At 48.3% G+C, this 23,913-nt stretch overlaps 2 protein-coding genes across 5 annotated transcripts; both read right to left on the bottom strand.

Moving 5' to 3' along the window:
* Nucleotides 1-1,343: 1,343 nt before the first annotated feature.
* On the bottom strand, nt 1,344-3,754 carry LOC142943629 (nuclear factor 7, ovary-like). Its single transcript, XM_076085233.1, has one exon. The coding sequence runs from the start codon at nt 3,278-3,280 to the stop codon at nt 1,886-1,888; it is 1,395 nt and encodes a 464-aa protein (XP_075941348.1). The 5' UTR covers nt 3,281-3,754; the 3' UTR covers nt 1,344-1,885.
* Nucleotides 3,755-4,470: 716 nt separating this feature from the next.
* On the bottom strand, nt 4,471-23,601 carry spg11 (SPG11 vesicle trafficking associated, spatacsin). 4 transcript variants are annotated; one of them, XM_076085221.1, is made up of 40 exons: nt 23,257-23,601; nt 20,861-21,045; nt 20,030-20,257; nt 19,538-19,751; nt 19,038-19,175; nt 18,554-18,936; nt 17,584-17,729; nt 17,376-17,490; nt 16,826-16,981; nt 16,566-16,741; nt 15,874-16,050; nt 15,638-15,709; nt 15,355-15,482; nt 14,753-14,943; nt 14,454-14,649; nt 13,995-14,198; nt 13,811-13,917; nt 13,562-13,707; nt 13,289-13,453; nt 13,065-13,131; nt 12,782-12,944; nt 12,497-12,690; nt 12,313-12,421; nt 11,910-12,069; nt 11,527-11,808; nt 11,186-11,386; nt 10,961-11,068; nt 10,593-10,758; nt 10,292-10,506; nt 9,144-9,879; nt 7,946-8,091; nt 7,622-7,841; nt 7,177-7,314; nt 6,871-7,004; nt 6,576-6,695; nt 5,922-6,090; nt 5,760-5,836; nt 5,296-5,451; nt 4,877-5,028; nt 4,471-4,796 (listed from the first exon to the last, which is right to left on the bottom strand). In XM_076085221.1, the coding sequence occupies exons 1-40, from the start codon at nt 23,454-23,456 to the stop codon at nt 4,622-4,624; spliced, it is 7,215 nt and encodes a 2,404-aa protein (XP_075941336.1). In that variant the 5' UTR covers nt 23,457-23,601; the 3' UTR covers nt 4,471-4,621. The 4 variants fall into 4 exon arrangements, with proteins under 4 accessions (XP_075941336.1, XP_075941333.1, XP_075941334.1 ...); XM_076085218.1 differs by having other exon boundaries at nt 12,313-12,690; XM_076085219.1 differs by having other exon boundaries at nt 7,177-7,311; nt 12,313-12,690.
* Between the last annotated feature and the right edge of the window lie 312 nt (nt 23,602-23,913).

Raw genomic sequence — 23,913 nt, 5'->3', positions numbered from 1 at the left:
TCATACACAAAAGGTAAAATGCTGTTTTAACGTCCCAGATGTAAATCCAGTGTGAATGAGAGCACCACTGGGCCAAACCTTCAAAAAAACACTGAATACAAATAATCTCACGATGCAACACATCAACATGCCGTCAACATAAAAATGAATGTGTCACCGCTTCTTTTAAAGGTAATTGATCTCAACAGCTCCCTGGCTCTATACATAAGCAGACACCATCACCATGTTACCCACAATTCTTTGCATTTCACACATCATTTCACATCAAATTGAAGGTAAATCTGAGTCCTTTTCTGACTACGTCACTGTGGAAGTAAACGTTCTCACACATTTGGTCACAGAAGTCTATAAGTGAGAAGATCTCCAACCAACTGCTGCAGAGGCTCTACTGTAGAAAACATTCCAACAAACTTCACCGATTCTTACTGACTCTCATTCTCAGACAAACAGCTAATTGTTATCAGCTAATTAGTGCAGTTTGACACACAAACACAACATTCTTATCTAATAACGTTCCTACTGACACCAGACAGTGTGACTCTGCCTCTCTGACGTTTCCTCATACAACAGTTCGTATGATATCTTATGAGAACCAAAAGTAACTCCTCACTTTTTGTGCATTGTCCTACGAAGGTCCAGCAACACGTGTCAATTTCAGCTAGTAACACGCAAATGGTCTTTTCAAAATAAACTTCTCATTTAGGTTTAGCCAACACGATTACTGAGTTAGATTTAGAATAAGATCGTGGTTTGGGTTAAAATAACTACGAAGTTACTGAAGAACAAAAGTTAGATAAATAAATCAACGTTGACCTTTAGTTTGACGAGGAGAATGAACAGCGGTCTCCTGAATGAAGCATTGCTGTTTGTTGGACCCATCCCTCTCTCCAACAGCCCCTCACCCCTTCAAAATAAAAGCCTTATTGAGTAAATGTATGTTAATAGAAGGCTCGTTATGAGGCCTATCATGTGTTTATGTGATGTCACTGGTTGCCATGACATACACATTTTTCAAATACTTTTTAGGCAAAGCACATTTCTTATGGTACTCCGTTCTTATGGGATATTTTTCTGATGGACATCAGTCAGTGTGGTTCTGTCCCTCTCTTCTTCTCTCCCCCAACCCGCCCCCAGCCCTTCAAAATAAAAGCCCCATAGAGCAGCTGTATGTCATCAGGAGGCTAAAGTTGAAGCCTAATATTCTTATGAGAAAACTTCCCTGTGGGCAGCAAACTGTTAGAATCCCCCCCCCCCTCCCTCTCCCCCATCCACCCCTTCAAAATAAAAGTCTCATTAAGTAACTCTTTCTTAAAAGGAAGGTCAGGGTGAGGGTTGTTTGATTAAATAAAAGCCCCCAACTCTCACTGAATGTTAACAGGAAACTACGGATAGACTTAGTCTTTCAAAGTAAAAGCCCCAAAAGGAAACCGTATCTGAACAAGGATTAATACTGTGTGATGCTGGACTTTTGAATTACATTCATACAAATGAACCTCATTCCTACATTTCCAACTATTTCTACTATTTCCCCTTTTTCACACAGATTACAGCCAGAAATGCAGTTTTGCTTCATCTTTCAAAACCTTCAAATATTCCACATCTTTTATACATTATTGTCGTCATTCATCTTGTCGATGACATTCATACGAATTAAACCGATTCCCACTTTTCCTATTATTCAACTTTGCCAAAAAATTTAAACCGACAATTCAGTGTAGCGTCAACTTCTCAGCATCCAGCGTTCACACCACACTTTATATATGTTATACTGCAGATATTATCTTCATCACCATGAAAACCATCATCATCAGGACAACATCACATGTTCCTCAAAGACTCAGAAGAAAATGAAGTGCGTCATTATCACCGTCAACATCTTCTATTTCTATTGTTCTACAGACACAAAGACCTTCACTGGTAGAACCTTCAGATGGAGATTCTGAGTGTTTATGAATGGAAACATCCTCTCAGTGAATGTGTGTGTGAAGGTGTGTATGTGTGTGTTGGTTTCAGGATCAGAGAACGACAGCTTTCCTCTGTTCCAGTCCAGTTTCACTCTGATCCTCTGGAGCTTCTTCTGGACGTTGAGAACAGTGACTGGATCTGATGATGGAGAGTAAGCTCTGTATTTACTTCCATTGAACCATATTGACCATAATCCAGACAGTATGTCTCTCTTCCTCTGGACAGACTCTGGTAACACACCCAGAGACCAGTCTGTACTGTCTCTAACCTGGACGTCCCAGATGTGAGTCCCAGAGTTAAATCCCTCAGAACCCAGAACAGAGCACATATAGTATCCATTAAACCTCTCTGGGTTAGCAGGAAGCTGCTGTTCCTCTCCTCGTCTCACACTGGTCAGATCTTCAGACAGGATGAGGTCTGGACCAGCAGTGTTTGGGTCCAGAACCACAGGAGTGTAGGAGACCATGTCCTTCATCTTGTTCCAGATGTTGAAGGTCAGGTTGCCCAGGTGTTTGGCCTCATCTATCAGAGCTCCTGAGAGCAGCTGTGGATCCTCCAGCAGGGGGCGCTGCTGGACTCTTTCCACTGCAGCCTTGTAGTTGTTCAGGAATGAGACGTCTTCAGCTCTCAGCTCGTCCTCTGTGGCTCTGACTGTGTCTGAAAGAGCTGCTATCTCTCTGCTCAGAGCCTCCATCTTCTCCTTCATCATCTGACTCTTCTGCTCCTCTTCCTCCCTCAGTGCAGCCATCCTGGCCTCCTCTTCCTCCTCTAGAAACTGGTGAAGCTTCTTAAACTGCTCCTTAATCTGCCTCTCTGTGAGTCGGGCCTGGACCTTCATGTGTTCTGCTGTTTGATCAGACTTCACTTGAACTTCTTCATAAACCTTTAACTTCTCCTTTAAGGGCTCCAGAGTTTCCTGAAGGTTCTTCTTGTGTTGTGGAGCAGCTTCATCGATGGGTCTGAATCTGTGGTCGCTGTGTTTCTCTGAATCTCTGCAGACGAGACACACTGGCTGCTGATGGTCCAGACAGAAGAGTTTGAGTTCCTCAGAGTGCAGACTGCAGAGAGGCTCTGAAGCTCTCTGATCTCTCTGCTGTAAGAAAGTCTCACACAGGTTCTTTAGAGCCAAGTTAGGAGGTATTATTTCCTTTGAAGATCTTCTCTTACAAACAGGACACTCTCGTGTTGGTTTTTCTCTCCACCATCTCTGCAGACAGACGTTACAGAAGTTGTGGCTACACGACAGGATGACGGGATCTGTAAAGACCTCATGACAGACGGGGCAGCAGAGGTCTTCTTCTAATCTGGAAGCCATTTAGTCTGTGAGTGAAGCTGAACACACAGCAGGCAGACGGCTCAGCCACTCCCTGTTCCCTGAACGTTACTCTGAGTCTTTGTTCTTGTAAACCTTCTGTTCAGTTTGTGGATTCAGCAGCTGGTTGAAGTGGTAGTATTCCCAGTACTCACAGTATCCGTCCTGTAGATGTCCTTCTCTCAGAGGAAGTGGTGTTCTGGTCTGAAGGGGAATCTTATCTCCGTCTCTCTCAGTGTGTGTGTGTCGCAACATGTTTCCTGGTTTGTCTCAGGTGAGTCAGGTGAGGGGGCGGAGCTTCACCACTACAGGTTGAGTTTCATTCCAAAAGGATTAATAACTTGTGTGTGTAGAGGTGAAAGTGAAACAGCAGGAAGTAACAAAGTAAAAGTTGTGTAAATCCATAAATAAAACATGTGTGATTGTGTGAATGAATGTGTGTAGATTCATTTCCACCAGGTTGAAAAGTTAAGAATCAGCTGTTTATAATTATGTTTTTCTTCTTTCCTTCAATAAAAGTTATTCTAACAGAACCAGATGTTTTAGTAACTTGTGAAATAGTTTAAATGAAATGATTCAAACTGAGTCACATGACAGAATAATGATTAACTAGTTTCATTATTGATCAGTAAATATAGATTAAAGAGGTTTAAACTGTGATTAGATCAGCTGATGTTCCAACAGTAACTCTAGACGAACCTTCTGTTTCTGTTGTGAAGTCTGAAGAAGAGTTTTGATGAAGCCTGCTTTTATTGTGAAACTCTTGACACTGAAACAGGAAGCTGTTCATGTTTAAATCTCAGCTTCCTGTTTCTTTTACCTGCTGATTTCTTCTCTTCTTATTCAGCTGTTGATCAGAGGATCTTTGTCTCTTTCAGTTGAACCGTTGATCAGAGCTTTGTTCTCCATCTACTGAACTAAATAACATCCATTAGTGAAGAGACTTTCTACAAAATAAAAGCATCCTTCAGACACGTAGAGTCGTCCTCTAATGCTGTGTTCACACCAAACACGAAGCACATTTTAGAAAACCTCTCATGTTACTGCAGCAGGTCTGACAGTCTGCCCCTCTCAGTCCTGGTTCTCCCATGCCCCCCTTCCCTCCAGCGGGTCCAGCAGTACGTCCTGGTGAACCTGTATGAGTTCATCTGGTTTCACCAGAATCCGACCCGGATTTATTTCATAAATAATAATTATTTCATTCGTCTCGTCATTTATTAGCAGAAACATTCTGTTCAGTTACAGTTCAATTACTTTAATTCACAGACTTAGAAAAGACAAAGACTTTATATAAATAAGTGTAGTTCAGTCATCAGTCATCTGGTGAACCGGGCCATGGGCCGGTCAGCTGGCCAGCCTGTCGTTCAGGTAGCTGGAGGTCTTGGCGTCCTGCAGCAGCGTCTTGGTGACATCGTACAGGTCGTGCTGGTAGGCCAGCCTGTAGCGGCTGTACGTGTCATCACAGTGCGACAGCAGGCGCTTCACGTTGGCAGTGACGCTGCTGGGAGCGCCGTCCAGCCTGAAACAACAACAACAACACACAGGAGATGTTACTGAGGAGACTTGTGTCACAACCCTCTGACGGATGAGCCGGCTTACTTCTGGAAGATGTCCTCAAACAGGCTGGAGGTCAGCGGGCGGTGGCGTTTGAGCTCCTCCAGGTAAACAAAGTCCCCGTTCAGGATCACCTTCTGGTACAGGATCTGGGCCCAGTCCGGACTGTAGCTGTAGGCCTCGGACACCACGAACACCTGAGAGGCAGAAGGCAGAAGGCCTGGATGAGAGCTGCTGCTGTGTGGAGGTCACTAAGAGTTCAAACGTAGTTTGAGACGCTGACTGGAAACAGAAGTTGGTTTAAAGTCACGTTTTAGTCTTTCTTAAGTGTTTGAGTCATAATCCCCTCAGACAGTTCCATGATATTAAAATGGTTGTGAAAATAATCCAATAAGAAGCAACCATGTGTTCAGTCATCTAGAAGAATAAGACAAAGAAAATCAGTTACTGTAACCTAAACCCACCTGGTAGCATCGCGGCAGCGCCGTGACGGCGTCCAGCAGCTCTGCAGGTCTCAGGTTGACGACCCGCAGGTCCGACTCCTGGTTCAGGAAGTGCAGCTGCAGAGCGACCAGCTTGGCCGTCCGGACGCAGCGGCTCGCCTGACGCACACACGAGTCCTGAAACACACACGGAGGTAAAGTCCTCTCAGAGTCACACTCTACTCTCTGTGGTCTGGATTTTCAAAATAAAAGTGCTGCTCCTCAATGGAAACAGAACCATGATGACTAGAAGTAGAGAGAACTTTTCTGACCGAAGCTTCCGTCACACATGATGTGCTCAAGGACTGTCGGAAAGATGAAAACATTTAACGATAATGACGTAATGTGTTTTACAGCTTCTTTGATAAAAGGTGTAGTTTTGGCGATTGCTTAAAGAACACATGCTTTTGGTTCCTCTGAAGCTGAAGGTGGAGACGTTCAGGTACCTTGGAGAAGCTCTCTGCAGCGTCCCTCAGGAGACCCAACGCTTTGACCAACGAGCTCTTCAGATCAGGAGTGACCACTGTTTAGAGACAGGAACACCAGTGTGACTGATGAAGGATGAAGTATATATATATACTATGTATGTATATACATGTATGCTTTACCCCAGGCCTGAGACTCGATGATCTTCAGCTGCGTCCTGGCCGCCATCTCGTGGTTCTCTCCGATCTCCCTCCTCATGCTGAAGCACAGAGCCACCATGTTGTGTTTCTCGCTGTCTGCGGGGAGGCAGCGCTTTATGTAGTCGAGCAGGGCCGTCTTCAGGCTGGAGCTCTGAGACCGGTTCATGTGGAGCAGAGACGCGTCGACACGATGCTTTAAACACTCACATGTAGAGGTGTGATGGACCGTAGTCGCTCAACGTTAAACTTTATTTACACTGTGATGGTTAACGTTAACCATCACAGTGTAAATAAAGTTTAACGTTAACCATCACAGTGTAAATAAAGTTTTAACGTTAACCATCACAGTGTAAATAAAGTTTTAACGTTAACCATCACAGTGTAAATAAAGTTGTACTGACTCAGTAGAACATGTGTTTCTAGTCTCTGATCATGTTTCATTGTAAACATCCAATCAGAGGAGAGCTAGTAACGTTAGCAGCACCGCTAACGGCTAACCAACAGGAGGAGAGCTAGTAACGTTAGCAGCACCGCTAACGGCTAACCAACGGAGGTTCACTTCAGTTACATGATGATGCCTTCAGGCTCTGCTCAGTGAATGCGTCTGTACATGTATATGTGTGTGTGTGTGTGTACCTGTCCTCTGTCCGTGTCCATCTTCTTCCTCAGCAGCATCTCAAAGCGATGGTTCTGATGCAGCAGGTCGAAGACGTACGTCATCTCGTTGTACCTGCCGATACCTGTCAGCAGACGCACCTACACACACACACATTTATAATTCTCTTTAGCGTCATTCTAAAAACACCAAATGGATTTATGGATTTTGATTTGAGAGTTGGAGGTCAAACCTCCACATTGACTGTGTGTGTGTGTGTGTGTGTGAGAGAGTATGTGTGTCAGTGGGCGGGGCTTCTCAGTGGGCGGGGCTTACCAGCAGGCTGTAGTGCTCCCCCGGGGCCAGGTAGGTGTGGCTGAGGTGTCGGGCGGCTTGCAGCACTCTGACGATGCCCTCCATGTTACAGGTGAGACTGAAGCAGTCGTGAGCCACGACCAGCAGCTCCACAACTACGGGAGGAAAGAAAACGGGTTCCTAGTCTCTGATCATGTTTCATCGAAAACAACCAATCAGAGGAGAGCTAGCAACGTTCGCAGCACCGCTAACCAACAGAGGTTCACTTCAGTTACAGTATGATGCCTTCAGGCTCTGCTCAGTGAAATGTGTGTGTGTCTCTCATACTGCAGCTCAGGTCTCTCAGTGGAACAGTGTTGAGGTTCTCCAGCAGTTTGACTCCCACCAGGTTCGGATCGTCACACAGTTTGAAGAGCTGGACCAGAGAGTGACGCCCCTCTGACGGCCTGAACACCTGCCTCTCTGCTGGGACACACACACACACACACACACACACACACACACACACACACACACACACACACACACACACACACACACACACACACACACACACACACACACACACACACACACACACACACACACACACACACACACACACACACACACAGTCCAAACCAATGAGTGACGTCACGACGACTACATCCACTTCTTATAAACTACTTAGATCAGACCTAGAAATCAGATCACAAGAACATGTTTTCCTCACTCTCCTGTCATGGCTTCCGTACAGTCGACAGTGAAGTGAAAACGTCCTGAAAGAACTCACCGGGCTGCAGCTCCTGGGCGGAGGAGGAGGAGGAGGAGGCCAGCAGCGCCTGGACCACAGCCGAGGACACCAGCTGGGCCACAGAGTCTGCAGAGAGACCCTGAGCCTTGATGAAGAGCTGAGCTTTCCTGAAGCGTTCCGGCTGCTCCGACAGCAGCAGCTTCTCCAGCACCGAGCGGGGCTCCTCCCTGCACATCTGGCTGAAGGAGCACTGCAGCTCCTGGAGAGGAAGACAGTACCGATGGTAGAGGGTCAACGTGAACCTTCTCTACGTGGTTTTGAATGAGGACACTGATCCCTCATGAGTGTGGGTGGACTTGGTACCTTGGAGAGCTGGTAGAGGCTGAGGACTTGTTTGCAGTAGTTCTTGCCGTTGCGACACTGATCCACCAGCTTCTGGAGCTGGACGGCGACCTCGTCTTCGGGGAGGGGGAGCATCACGAAGGACGACAGGCTGCTCATCGAGGGATCTGGAGGAGAGAAGATTTGTATGTTATGGAGAAGAAGTTCAATTTACACTTTCTGGGCAGCTTTTTAAACAGAGTGGTTTTCTTGGTGTTAAAAGTTTAATTTGGATGTTTAGAAGTTCAGTTCCATCCATCCATTTTCCTCCGCTTATCCAGGCTCGGTTCGCGTAGAGCAGCAGGCTGACCCAGACCTCCCTCTCCCCCCCAACATGTTCCAGCTCATTCTGGGGGATCCCGAGGCGTTCCCAGGCCAGCTGGGAGATGTAATCCCTCCAGCGTGTTCTGGGTCTTCCCCGGGGTCTCTTCCCAGTTGGACGTGCCTGGAAAACCTCCAGTGGGAGGCGTCCAGGAGGCGTCCTAATTAGATGCCCGAACCACCTCAGCGGCTCGACTCCAAGCTCCCTCCTGATGACCGAGCTCCTTACCCTATCTCTAAGGCTGAGCCCGGCCACCCTACGGAGGAAGCTCATTTCGGCCGCTTGTAGCCGCGACCTTGTCCTTTCGGTCACGACCCAGAGTTCGTGACCATAGGTGAGGGTAGGAACGTAGACCGAGTGGTAGATTGAGAGCTTTGCCTTCCGGCTCAGCTCCCTCTTCACCAAGACGGTCCGGTGCAGCGCCTGCTTTACTGCTGCAGCCGCACCGATCCGCCTGTCGATCTCCCGCTCCATCTTACCCTCACTCGTGAACAAGACCCCGAGATACTTAAACTCCTTCGCTTGAGGTAGGCACTCTGTCCCCACCTGGAGGGAGCAATCCACCGGTTTCCGTTCAGAAGTTCAGTTGTTGTTGCATAATAATAACATACTTATAATACAAAGAAAGAAGAAGAAGAAAAAAAAGAAAGAAGAAGAAGAAGATTATTCTGAGTACTTTTACTTTTGGTACTTAAGTATATTTTGATTATAATACTTTTGTACATCAAGTAAAATTTTGAATGCCGGACCTACACGGTGGTATTAGTACTTTTACTTCTTCCACCACTGGAGAAGTATCAGAGCAGTGCTATCCTTACTATCGTTATTCATGTAAAGTGGAAGGTGAGGGAAGCTTACAGCTGGTGAGGCTCTTCTTTGGCTGAACCTCTGAGGCCTCCTCCTGCGGTTCAGGGTCCAGGTCTCCGGAGGCTAGACCTCTGCAGCGCAGCACCACCCACATGTCCCGGTGATACAGGGAGAAATACCGGCAGACACGGCTGGCTTCGTGGATGCTGCCTTCCTCCAATAACTGACCAATGAGAGCAGCCAGAGCGCTCCTCTCCTCCGGACTCAACGGGGCCTCGCTGGTCAGCTCCTCTTGGTCCTCACCGGGACCGGGGAGTCCCTCCAGACCGAGCCACCTCTCGCTGTTCAGGCCCGATATGCTGGAGAAGGAGAACTCCCTCATCAGCACCTCGCACGTGTTCATTTCCGGCGTGACGGCAGGTGGCGGCAGGTTGAAGACGCTCTCCTTCTCCATGGCGGCGGCGAGGACGTGTCGTCGCACCCGGCCGATCCACAGCTTCTTCTCCAGGCTCTCCAGCTGGTCCCCGGGAGCCGGGCTGAGCAGCGAGAGCCAGCGGGCGGCGAGGCAGAGCAGCAGGCAGCGCTCCTGGACGTCCAGCAGCTCGGTCTGAGCCTCCGGCGGCGAGGCGGTCACCGTGTCGGCCTGAGACAGGAAGAACCGGGAGGCCGATTCCGGATCGGCGCTTTCAGCCTTCAGCTGCTCGTGACACCTCCTCCACAGACCGACTCGCGTCTCCAGCCTCCTCCACTGGCGCTTGGACTTCTGGGAGTTTACCTCCTGGAGAAGCTAAAAGGAAAATACAGAAATACAAAGATAAACATCGTTCCACCGATGCTGAATCATTTCCAATTAACAGACAAATATAAGAGATATCTTCTTAACACATGACATGAAACAAACAAGAGGATTATTAAAATAAAAGTGTGCAATGAAGACAATCTGACCTGCAGGTGGCACTAGAGGAAAGCTACACTGAGTTTGCAACAAAAGCTCCGCACAGAGAGAATATTTGACTGACATGGAGACTGAAGAATGTCATCTGTGAGTGAATGTACAACCTGAAGCTCAGCTGTCTAAGCCTCTGTGTGGTCTGTGTGGTCCGTGTGGTCCGTGTGGTCCGTGTGGTCCGTGTGGTCCGTGTGGTCCGTGTGGTCCGTGTGGTCCGTGTGGTCCGTGTGGTCCGTGTGGTGGATCAGACCTGGCTGAGCAGCAGGCGGTGGACGGGCAGTCCGGCCAGCAGGGCGACCTGTCTGGCCGGGCTGTAGCGCCCCCTGGCCTGCAGGGCGTCCACCGCGGCCTGGAACTCCTCCTGCTGGACGGAGGGAGAACTGCACTGCAGCAGCCTGGGAGACAGGCTGACCTCTGACCCCTGCAGCAGCTGACTGAGCTGACTCAGCTTCCTGAAGTCTGGACCTACACACACACACACACACTCACAGGATTAACAGTGTGAACTGTTTTGGGCTCAGTCTACGAGCTGACGGGCTCTCTACTCTCACCGTTGGATTTGAGGAGCTTGTCGACGTCGGCCAGCAGCTGCAGCAGCCGGTGGAGGTCGTACTGGGAGGAGCAGCGCTGCAGCATCGTGAGGAGCAGCACGGAGGCCTGGCTCTCCACCCACTGCAGGGGGAGTCCACCGGGGGGCGCCGGGCCTCCGTTTCTCAGCTGCATCGGTAAAGTAGAAGAGAAAAGAAGGAGAGCGTTTGCTTATCGATCGTCGTTCTGGTCGGGTTTACCAACTTCACAAAGTGTGACACCACCAAGAAAGGAGTTTTAAAAACCTGCTGAGCACTGCGCAACATGTGTCATGGCTCTGGTGTGTGTATGTCAACAGATATGAACATCTGTTATTGGTGTGATGCCTTACAGTGATCAGCATCCTCTGGAAGTCCAGCAGCTTGGCTTTGGCCTCAGAGAAGTTCCTGTAGTCACAACACAACTCAAACATCCTCAGCACCAACACCAGAGGACAGTCCTGAGACACACAGAAGCATCTGTTAGTGATCTGTTTGTCAGTCAAGAAAAGTCATTTTGATTTCTTTTGACTCTCTCTGATCTCATAACTCTTTTCATCTCGTCTCAGGTTTTTTACCCGCTGGAAGAGCTCGAAGCCTCGTAGGAGGGGCCTGACGTGGCCCCGCCCCAGCAGCGTCCTCCAGATGATTGACAGGTCGTGTAGCGTCCACTCGTGGTGCTCGGGGGCTTCGGCCAGGTGGGCGGCGGCTTCTCCAGCTGTGACGTCATCGACGGAGGTCAACAACCACACACAGAGGCACGGCAGTAGCTCCGCCCCCTGTCGGAGCGTGACGGGGTTAATGAGTGATTAGCATCTCTAATGATCACATTTATGATCATGTGACCGAGCAGAATGTTAAAACTCTGAATGTGTAACTCTATTGTCCAGGGATCGCTGTGTGTATTTCGTCCCGTTACCTGTTGACAGGCGGCCATTACAGCCAGCGTTGGGCAGCGTTGCACCAGCGCCTCCTGCAGCAGGTACCTGCAGGGCGCCACCTCCTCCTGGCTCTGCAGGAGGACCTGGAACAGCTCCCTGGGGTGCTCCGGGCTCCCGGGGGCCTCCTCTGCATTCAGGGACACGGGCTGCTCCTCAGAGCCACGGGACCACCTCCTCTGGCTGCACACCTGCAGGTCCTGAAACGCCAGACTCAGGTGGGCCTGCAGGGCGGGGCCAAACTGAGCTGCCAGTGACTTCACCTGGTGGAGGAACCAAATATGGTCAGAGGAAGGAGCTCGACACGAAAAGAGAAATAACACAACAGTAGAAATAACATCCAACGACTGAGGTGTGCGTTCACCTGCTGGGGCGGGAAGCTGTGCAGCTGGACAAACAACAGGAAGTGGATGAACTGTCCGTCATCGGTGCAGTGGGCGGGGTAAACAGAGCTGAGCTTCAGACTGTGGAGCTGACAGAACTGAACAGGCAACGCCCACTCCTGAGCCGCCTCGTAGGACGACCTGCAGACAGACACACACACACACACACACACACACACACACACACACACACACACACACACACACACACACACACACACACACACACACACACACACACACACACACACACACACACACACACACACACACACACACACACACACACACACACACACACACACACACACAGTAACCTTCTATGTGCGACCCTCACAACAATCAACACTGTGAGAAGTCTGGAACGTAGAGACGCATGTTTACCTGCTGATGCCCTTCTGCTCCAGGCTGTCTGTCACTGCAGCTTCCAGGTAGCCAATCAGCTCGTCTGCTGCTCTAGGCTCCGCCTCCGCCAGCTTTACACCTTTAGACGCTGAAAAGACACAAATCAGTGTGTTTACCAGTGTGTAGATGTTGTGTTGTGTGTAGTTGCTGTGTGTGTGTGTACCCAGAGTGTGTAGCTGCTGTGTGTTGCTCTGGCTCCAGTGCTGCAGGATGGTGTTCATGGCTCTGATGTCGACCCTCAGCTTCAGGCTACAGACTCCCAGCAGCTCACAGAAACAGACGGCCGCTGACGTCACAGATGTCACATTGAAGCTCTGCAGAGCCGACCTGTAGGCCTGCTGATAGGCCTGCTGCAGCCTGAGACACACACACACACACACACACTCTGTTCCCTCCTCTTTCCTGCTCCATTGACCTGACCTGAAGAGCTGTAGTCGAGTGTACTCACAGCAGCGTGACGTCACTGCAGCCGCTCAGCCGCTGGACGAGGAAGGTGGCGTACGCGAAGGAGGGTCGGCCATGACGGAGGTAGTACAGGAAGTCCAGGTTCTCCACCAGAGCGAACCTGCCCACCAGGTGAGGGCTGGAGAAATGAGGCAGCTCTGAGGTTTCTGTGGATGAGGACGATCAGCTGATGGTTAGCAGGTACAACGTCCGCCGCCTTAGTTTAGCGTGTTAGCATGCTAACGTCAGTGTGCTAACATGACGTCGCGCAGGTTTCCAGAGCTTACCGGTGGAGTTGAGGGTGTTTGCTGACTGCCAGCCGAACAGCCTGGATGGGTCCAGAGGGTGGAGCGACTGCAAAACACGTCACACAACACAAACACAATGTAACACAACAACAACAACAACAACAACAACAACAACAACAACAACGACATGTTGAGATGTGACCCGACAGAACGTTTAATGAAAACCAGCTCCACGGGAGAGGAGGACCGGTGTGAGCGTGTACCTGCAGGAGGTGGTAGATGGAGATGTCCGAGGACGGGCTGCTTCCTCGGGGCCCGGAGGGGAACAGGGCGGCCCTCAGTTTCGGGTGGGGGGCCAGCGCCATCTTCAGGAGCTGGGGGTCCACCGTCCTCTCAGACCTGCCCGACCGTTCACCCTGAACCACCACCTGCAGCACAGGAAGCTCATGGAGGACTGTTCCAGACTCACAACCAGCTGTTCAGAGGAATTCAGTCTGTCTGAGCTCCTACTGATTATATCTGGATCTGATGTTTACCTGGTCGATGCCTCCGGGGGCGAACATGACGGCAGCCAGAGCCAGCAGACTGTGACCCTCTAACAGCAGACTGCTGAGAGACGCCTGGCTGCCTGGTAACAGCACCTGAGCACTGGTTAGACTGGCCTGGAACACCAGTCCTGGATCTGGAACACAAGAGAGACCGAGACCAGGTCTCATGAACTCACCACGTATATAGTGTTATAGTTTATTCTCACAGCATCGTGAGTCGGTTTGTGGTTTCTTTACCCGACAGATCTCTGGTGATCTCCTGGATCTTCACCAGCATCTCAAACCAGGGCTGGCTCTCAGACAGGCTCTGATTGGTCAAGAGGGGACAGTTCCTGGGCGTCAACCTATGGAGGACAGACACAAGAGCTCATTAGCATATCATTAGCATACTCTCTGATATTCAGATGAAAGTCAGACGGACCTGTGGTGCTCCAGGTAGGTGTACAGCAGGTACTGCAGGCCGCGGTCCACACAGAAGGAGATGAAGAGGCCGTGGAGGTCGAGGCCGAGGGGGGAGCGGTACTGAGGGATGGGGGGGGGCGAGGCCATCACCCCCCCGCCCTGAGCCAGCCTCCACAGCAGCTGCTCCAAGTCCGCCAGCTCCTCCGGGACCAACACACCTCTCCTGGAGGAAAGCACAGACATCCACACAAATGAATCCACGTTTAATGCATCCACTCAGTGCTGCTGTTTCACTCACAACACAGCTGTTCTGGTCTTCAGGTGAAAACACACATGAGCCGGTGCAGCACGTGTTCCTGAACATCAGGGTTACACTGCATGTGTGGACGAGACGTTAACACTCCTTTAACGTATGAATTATTTTCATCAAAACGTCACCGATCCCCGTCTGCGGATCGGTGAACAGGTGCTGCTGTACCTGACCAGCAGGTCCAGGATCTCCTCCCTCATGTAGGAGCTGCAGACCGTGTTGTCGTTGACCAGCTCTGGGGTCAGCTCAGGCCACCGGGAGCCACCGGGGGCCTCCTGGTTCTGGATCCAGTCCACCACCCGGCGCTGGTCGTGCAGAGCGGTCAGGTAACGCCACAACACGGCAGAGTCACAGGAAGTCACCTCTGATGAAGCAACAACACAGAGAGATCCTTTATATCTAGATCTTATAAATCCATATGTGAGACCTGCAGGAACCACCGGGAGGTCCTGGTTGATGGAGTCTACCTGTGTGATGCAGTCTGGACAGGAGGACGGCAGTCTGGCAGCTCTGGTCCCAGTTCCTCACCCAGTCCAGTTTGAGGTTCCTCCACAGACCCGCTCTCTCCCCCTCAGACCTCCTGTGTCCCACCAGCTCCTCCAGAACCTCCTCACCACCACCACCCGCCTCCCTGTGGACCATCTGGACCTGAACCAGCCTGTCAGCAGGGACAGAGGAGAGGTGTACTCAAAGAATGTGGAGGTTTACAGGAGATGAATAAAAGGTTAAAGAGGTTAAAGAGGAGGCTCAGGGGAGTCGGATGCATTCGAGATACAGAGGAGGAAGACATGAGAGGAAGAGGTTCATCATGAAGGAGGTACAAAGGAGACTGAGACGAGGAACGCAAAAGGATGAAAAGACTTTAATGTTTTTCCAGCACTGATCAAATTATAGATTTTAGTCTATTTTTCTTCCATAACTCGTCTTCTTTCTCTGTTTGCGTCAGTAGATTTCGCCCAAATTCAGCAAAAGTTACTGTTCAATAATGCCTCATTTGCATATTTGAACATAACATTTAAAAAAAACTTGTAATACAATAAATAATCGTCTTAACGTCAGTAATCTCTACCTGTGTGGTGATGTATCTGCAGGGCATCGGGCTGCAGGCAGAGACCCCAACCTCTCCATCTCCCTGATGAAGGCCACACTCTGCACCTCCTCCTCCGGGAAACAACTCCGCCCACACAGCTCCTCCACCTGTCCGATCAACCAATCAGAGGCCTCGTTAAGACGTAGCGTACACCGAGAAGACATGAACTTAAGACTGGTGTCAATCATTAAGGCAAATATATTAAGAAAACACAAGGAGAGACAGACAGACAGGAAGACAGACTTCTGCTGACTGAACTCACCACAAACTCTCTGAGGTTCTTGTCGTCGGTGTAGAGACAGATGCTGTGGAGCTGCTTCTTCACACTGAAACCCTGAAAACACGACATGTTTAATGTTCGACCACTGAAACCTTCTGTGTTTCATGCAACTTTCAACACGTTAGCAAAACCAGTGCTAGCATGTGTACAGTTAGCATCCTAGCTTGACAGACAGCATGAACTCTGATTGGTCGATTCCTACAGCGAGGAGTCCTCACCATGTTGGTGAGCAGCGTGTTGGCGGTCTGCAGGTCTCGGTCCTGCAGGCAGCAGAACACCTGACGCAGACCCTCCATCCTCAGAGCCGACAGACGCTGCTCCAGCCAGCTCCGCCTCCTGAGGACGGCCTGAGCTCTGGGGATCTGATTGGTCAGGACAGACTGACGGACCACTTCCTGTAACACATGCAATCAGAGACATGACGGTCAATGCATTCTCTCTAGTGTCCACCAGGGGGCGACTCCTCTGGTTGTATAGAAGTCTATGAGAAAATGACTCTACTTCTCTCTTGATTTATTACCTCAGTAAACATTGTAAACATGAGTTTATGGTCTCAATCTCTAGTTTCAAGTCTTCTTCAATACAGCATGATGTTCATTTAGTACATTATGGTCCATTTAGAGTCAAACAGACCATAAAGCAGGGGATGCTTTAGGGCGGGGCTACACAGTGATTGACAGGTCTCTACCAGAGACGTATACGGTGTCTCTACGTCACTCCTCCTCAGTCCAGATATGGTCACTTCCTGTTTACTGGTTGCAAAAAAACCAAGATGGCGACGGCTAAAATGCCAAAATCGAGGCTTCAAAGCATCTTCTTAAGTACAGTCTACGGTGCTGAGTCTATTAACTCCAATGGGAGAAGGGAACACAGATTATGTCCTGAACAAAGAACAGGAGTGAAAAGTCACCTCCGTGGAGAGCTGCTCCCACTCGTCTCTCTGAGCCTCCTCCTGAGCGCGGTCAGCAGAGTCGGTGGCGGAGGCGTCGCCCCCTGCAGGCCAGGGGAACCTCTTCATGTAGCTCCTCAGCTCGGTGACGTAGCGGTCCAGAGCGTCCACGCAGCCGCGCACGCCGGCGTCCTCGACTGCAGACACGACAGAGAACAACCCGAGCTGAGCGTCTACAGCTGTGGACAGAGGTGTGTGTGTGTGTGTGTGTGCAGCCTCACGCTGTGTGTTGGACAGCACCGAGCGGATCTGAGTGTTGACGAAGCTCATGGTGATGTTGAGCAGCTGCTCGGAGAACTGTCGGCTCTGAGCTTCACTGTTTGAATCTCTGACGGCCGAACACAGAAGGTCCAACGCAGGACACAGCTCCTGGAAACCTGCACACACACACACACACACACACACACACACACACACACACACAAAACTACAATGACTGAAGCTCCTGTTTGATGGATTTGTATGTGAAAAAATACAACCTAAGCATTTAAAAAAAATAACTACGATGGATGCTAAGCTAACCCAGCTAGGACCTGAGGCTACTCTACTACCCAGCATGCACCTGGCTGGTCTGATGCTCCAGTCGCAGTGGGAGGTCTGTGACTGTTGAGCCCACGTCTTCTATTGTGAAGATGTCGGCCATGTTATCTGCTCAGAGAGTTGTTGTTATGTTGTGTTTGTTGTGTGTTTGTTGTGTGTTTGTTGTGTTATAAATGGACTACAGCTGCATTCTGTTGTGAGTCTGTGTATTATGTATTGTTGTGTACGTACGGTCCGTCAGGCTCTGTGTGGAGGTCTCTGGCTGCTCGGCAGCAGGGATCAGGAGGTGCTCTTTACTCTTCAGGTAGAAGTCCACCGTGTCCAGCTGACGGTTCTTCAGTCCAGCCTGCAGCACAACAACAACAACATCAACAACAACAACACAGCTTTAAAAGAGACAGAGCAGAGAGCCGGGTGTGTAGCCGTCTCCTCCTCCTACCTGCAGGGCGTGGACGGGGATGGAGCAGCGCCCCCAGCTGTTCAGGTGACACACTGCGTCTACTGTCGCTGCACTGCCGAACAACATCAACCTGCTGAGCAAGTCCTGCTGGGACACCGAGAACAGGACCTGGAACACACCAGACTCTGGAGGAGGGAGACCGGTAGGGAGACAGAGAGACAGACAAAAAGATATAGAGACAGGGAGACAGACAGACAGGAAGATATAAAGACCAAGAGAGAGACGGACAGACAGAGATACAGACAGGAAGTTAGAGAGACAGACAGGAAGTTAGAGAGACAGAGAGAGAGACAGACAGACAGAGATACAGACAGGAAGTTAGAGAGACAGACAGTTTATAAAGTTCCCTTTCCTCCTTGTTGTGGTTAATTAACAGAACTATCTTTGTATCTTTGTCCTCTTTTAGTTTCACTTCTAACATTTTATTAAAAAGAGAAACAAGCTGATAAACTGAAGTCTGATCGGTTCACATGAGATTTATTTCTGTGTATCGGACAGAAATGTGTTTTCTCTTCTGACAGTTATGAAACATTTTACTCTCTTAGTGAGGAGACTGAGACGATGTGTCCACTGAGTGTTAGTGAGGAGACTGAGACGATGTGTCCACTGAGTGTTAGTGAGGAGACTGAGACGATGTGTCCACTGAGTGTTAGTGAGGAGACTGAGACGATGTGTCCACTGAGTGTTAGTGAGGAGACTGAGACGATGTGTCCACTGAGTGTTAGTGAGGAGACTGAGACGATGTGTCCACTGAGTGTTAGTGAGGAGACTGAGACGATGTGTCCACTGAGTGTTAGTGAGGAGACTGAGACGATGTGTCCACTGAGTGTTAGTGAGGAGACTGAGACAATGTGTCCACTCAGGGTTAGTGTAGTTAGTTGGACGATGAAGAGTGAGTTCTCTTCTTCATCACTCTCACACATTAAACTCCACAGAGTCGTGTTCTTACTCCTGAGCAGCAGTCGGTGCTGTCTCTCTCCACAGCGCTGGACCGGAGCCGCCTCGCCCTCCGCCCGGTGGAGGCTCACGCCGCCGGACTCAAAGTCCCACAATGCCGCAGTGGTCCCTCCGTTGCCGGGGGAGACGAAGGTCAGCTGGGCGGAGAACTCGGACACGGTGAGCAGAGACGGAGCAGACGACTCGGGGACGGAGAAAGAGACGGCGGACCCGCCGCGAGGCACTTGGCTGTGGGACGAGGACGAGGAGGCCCTGCGGGGCTCCAGGTGGAGGAGGGAGGAGGACCAGGAGGAGGAGGACCAGGAGGAGGAGGACCAGGAGGAGGAGGAAGATGAAGCTCTGCTGTACATGGAGGCCAGACGAGCGTCCCAGGAGCTACAGAGGAGTTAAAGTTTATATACATTGATTAGTAGTAAACTAGATGTGTGTGCTCGTGTGTAGAGGTGACGTCCGTGTGGAGGTCAGCGGTCGGTTACCGGTCGGCCCTGAACGTCGCTCCGAGGGCGGCGAGGCTGCAGGCGGAGCTCGACAGGCCGTCCTGGTCTCTCTGGTCCTGGGGCTGGATGGGGGGGCGACGGGGGGGAGCGGCACACAGCAGGTGGTCTGGATACAAACTGCAAAGACAGGAGTGTGTGTTGGTTCATCTCTGAGGCTACGTCTCACTCCTCTGGTTGTTTAGAAGAAATATGATAACTTCTGTTCATCACTTTCTTGGATTACAGCCGTCGCCATCTTGGTTTTTTTGCAACCAGTGAACAGGAAGTGACTATTGGTCTGTGTGACTCTAAATGGACCATAATGTACTAAATGAACATCATGCTGTATTGAAGAAGACTTGAAACTAGAGATTGAGACCATAAACTCATGTTTACAATGTTTACTGAGGTAATAAATCAAGAGAGAAGTAGAGTCATTTTCTCATAGACTTCTATACAACCAGAGGAGTCGCCCTAACATCTGGTTTTTCCTGATGTACCTGAAGTAGTGGTCAAGGTCGACGGCGACGGCGCTGTGAGACTGAGTGACGGCTACAGCTGTGCTGAGGTCAGAGGACACCTGGAGGAGGCAGAAGGAGGAGGAGGAGGAGGAAGAAGAGGAGGAGACGAGGTCGTCCTCCGGCTGCAGAAGAGTGAGGTAAGCCGGCAGGTCGATGCTGGCCAGCAGACCTCCATCAGTGATGTCATACACAGCTGGAGGTCTCAGTTAAGGAAGACTGTGATCTAGAGAGACCAGATCCAGGTCCTCTGTAGTCCTCCTCCTGTTAGTCTGTCTCACTGAACACAACTGTTAATAATGTATTTAATCTGTTTTCCTTACTTTGTTTAATTAGTTTAGGTTAGCTGAGCTTGAACCAGTCGAGCTTAAACGTAGAAGTAGAAGTGTGTTTGTTTGAGGTACTTGTACATACTCAGAGTATTACTACAGTATGGATTGTACTTCATGATGATACTGCTGTTGTAGAGGATACATATGAGTCCGGTGGAGCTGAGGATGAACAGAGTGTCTCTGCAGACACACTGGTGGACGGCAGAGTGTCCGTCTCCGTCAGCCAGCCGGATGTTGCAGCAGGACAACGTCTGTGGCTCCGCCTCCGTCTGCTGCCACTGCAGCTGCAGCAGCCAATCACGGTTCAGCAGCACGCAGCAGCGGCCGGCGGCAAACGACAACAGACGCACCGACTGCAGCTCACACACTCCTGGAAATAAAGACAGGGTGGGTAATATTATATCAATACATCGACCCTCTGAACCCAAGGCACTCTGGTGGAGGATTGTTTTTTGCTCCTGTCACATTTTACTTTCTTTTCCCTTCAAAATAAAAGACCTAAAACATGTCTTTAGTGCAGAATAACACAGTTAGAATGACATAAATCATCAAAAAGACAAGCTGAATTTCTCTCTCTCATAATACATATTTTTTAAATTGGAAAACGATGGAATCTATATAAACACGTGTTCAAGTGTCTGTGAGTGTTAACGATATTGGGGGAAAGAAACTGAGGCTTGATGAAAAATCTCAATTTTAACTTTGGTTGTTTTTCCTGATGGAAGCGTTCGTCATACATGATGTGTTCAAGAGACGTCAGAAAGTTGAAAATCCGATGATCATGTCTGTTTTTACAGCTTCTGATTGTGATAAACTGTATTTCTGGCAATGTTTTACAGAAAACTTGCTTTTTTCAAACCTGCCAATTGGTTTTGGGGTTCAGAGAGTTAATAACATATAAAGACACCGTGTCTCCGTGTCTCAGGTCTTCTGTCGGTCCAGTTTTAGACCTGGTCCTGGTCGTGGTACTCACCGTCGTCCTGCTCCCTGACGGTCTGCAGCAGGCGGCCTGCGGGACATTCAGACACACAGAGGACCGTGATGGAGGCCGAGCGCTCCGCTTCCACCTCCAGCAGCTTCAGGTCCCACTGAGCCCCAACGGCCAGAAGTCTGAGGACACCACGACCTCCAAGGACCGCCTCCTCCTCCCAGGAAAAACTAGAGAGACACGGTTATTATGTACTGTACTACACCTCAGAGGTACATGTGTACTTTATACTGTACTACACCTCAGAGCTACATATTGTACTTTATACTGTACTACATCTCAGAGGTACATATTGTACTTTATACTGTACTACACCTCAGAGCTACATATTGTACTTTATACTGTACTACACCTCAGAGCTACATATTGTACTTTATACTGTACTACATCTCAGAGGTACATGTAGTACTTTATACTGTACTACATCTCAGAGGTACATATTGTACTTTATACTGTACTACACCTCAGAGCTACATATTGTACTTTATACTGTACTACACCTCAGAGGTACATATTGTACTTTATACTGTACTACATCTCAGAGCTACATATTGTACTTTATACTGTACTACACCTCAGAGCTACATATTGTACTTTATACTGTACTACACCTCAGAGCTACATATTGTACTTTATACTGTACTACACCTCAGAGCTACATATTGTACTTTATACTGTACTACATCTCAGAGGTACATATTGTACTTTATACTGTACTACACCTCAGAGCTACATATTGTACTTTATACTGTACTACACCTCAGAGCTACATATTGTACTTTATACTGTACTACATCTCAGAGGTACATATTGTACTTTATACTGTACTACACCTCAGAGCTACATATTGTACTTTATACTGTACTACATCTCAGAGCTACATATTGTACTTTATACTGTACTACACCTCAGAGGTAAATATTGTACTTTATACTGTACTACACCTCAGAGCTACATATTGTACTTTATACTGTACTACACCTCAGAGCTACATATTGTACTTTATACTGTACTACACCTCAGAGCTACATATTGTACTTTATACTGTACTACACCTCAGAGCTACATATTGTACTTTATACTGTACTACACCTCAGAGCTACATATTGTACTTTATACTGTACTACACCTCAGAGCTACATATTGTACTTTATACTGTACTACACCTCAGAGCTACATATTGTACTTTATACTGTACTACATCTCAGAGCTACATATTGTACTTTATACTGTACTACACCTCAGAGCTACATATTGTACTTTATACTGTACTACATCTCAGAGGTACATATTGTACTTTATACTGTACTACACCTCAGAGCTACATATTGTACTTTATACTGTACTACACCTCAGAGCTACATATTGTACTTTATACTGTACTACACCTCAGAGCTACATATTGTACTTTATACTGTACTACACCTCAGAGCTACATATTGTACTTTATACTGTACTACACCTCAGAGCTACATATTGTACTTTATACTGTACTACATCTCAGAGCTACATATTGTACTTTATACTGTACTACATCTCAGAGGTACATATTGTACTTTATACTGTACTACACCTCAGAGGTACATATTGTACTTTATACTGTACTACACCTCAGAGCTACATATTGTACTTTATACTGTACTACACCTCAGAGCTACATATTGTACTTTATACTGTACTACATCTCAGAGCTACATATTGTACTTTATACTGTACTACACCTCAGAGGTAAATATTGTACTTTATACTGTACTACACCTCAGAGCTACATATTGTACTTTATACTGTACTACACCTCAGAGCTACATATTGTACTTTATACTGTACTACACCTCAGAGCTACATATTGTACTTTATACTGTACTACACCTCAGAGCTACATATTGTACTTTATACTGTACTACACCTCAGAGCTACATATTGTACTTTATACTGTACTACATCTCAGAGGTACATATTGTACTTTATACTGTACTACACCTCAGAGGTACATATTGTACTTTTACTGTACTACATCTCAGAGGTACATATTGTACTTTATACTGTACTACACCTCAGAGGTACATGGTGTACTTTACCTACATTTACATACTTTTACTTCAGTACTAGTAAAGTACTTATACTTGTAGTTGAGTATTTTCACTGTGTGGTATTAATACTTTTACTTCAGTAAAAGTATCTGAATACTTCTTGCACCACTGGATATGACCTCCTGCAGTAATCATGAGAAAAGTGACTCCTTTATATATATTTAATAATACTAATGTATTGATGTTTACTCATGCTCATGACTTTATCTGTCTTTAGGATGATATCTACAATATAAATAAGTCATTTATCAGGTTAAAAACAGACTGAACAACATGAATAAGTGAACTCACTCTGCGTAAAGCCCGTCCACTGTGGCCGGAGGAGCCTCTCTGTCCGCCGGGTTCCAGACCACCAGCCTCCCGCGGACCCCCAGACATCCGAGCAGGGAGCCTCCAGGAGCCAGCTCGGCTCTCCGGAGGTCCGGTACCCCGCCACAGTGCTGGTTCTCTGGGATCACACACACCTCTAAGGAGCTCCTCTCCTCCAACATCTCCACACGGTTAACCGGGAGACTTACTTAAACAACGACGGTCCAATTAGACGGTAAACAGCGAGAACATCGACGGTAACGGAGACAAAGTTTGGACATTTCTTCCTGTCGTGTAAAACAAAACAGCTGACTCCGAGTGGTCACGTGTTCTGTCTGCTGCTGTCAGCTGACCAGACCTGACCAATAGAGGAACGAGGAGAAAAGTCTGGTTAATCGAATGACGATCGTGGTGGCAAGAAAGAAATGATTGAAACAAGCAGCACTTATAAACATTATTTATTTCATAAAATAATAATCATAAAATAGTATAAATATATTTTTTTTAATCAATGTATTTATTTATTTATTTAAACAACAAAAAGCCCCTCTTCTCTGTTTCTGTGACCAGTGAATTAAAACTAATACATCTTATAATAACGAAGAAGTAACCTACATAAAGAGTACACATACTTATTTT

This window comes from Anarhichas minor, unplaced genomic scaffold (genome assembly GCF_050575085.1).
Source record: "Anarhichas minor isolate MPS153535 unplaced genomic scaffold, ASM5057508v1 ptg000145l, whole genome shotgun sequence".
NCBI lineage: Eukaryota > Metazoa > Chordata > Actinopteri > Perciformes > Anarhichadidae > Anarhichas > Anarhichas minor.
This window is presented reverse-complemented; position numbering and strand designations above follow the sequence as displayed.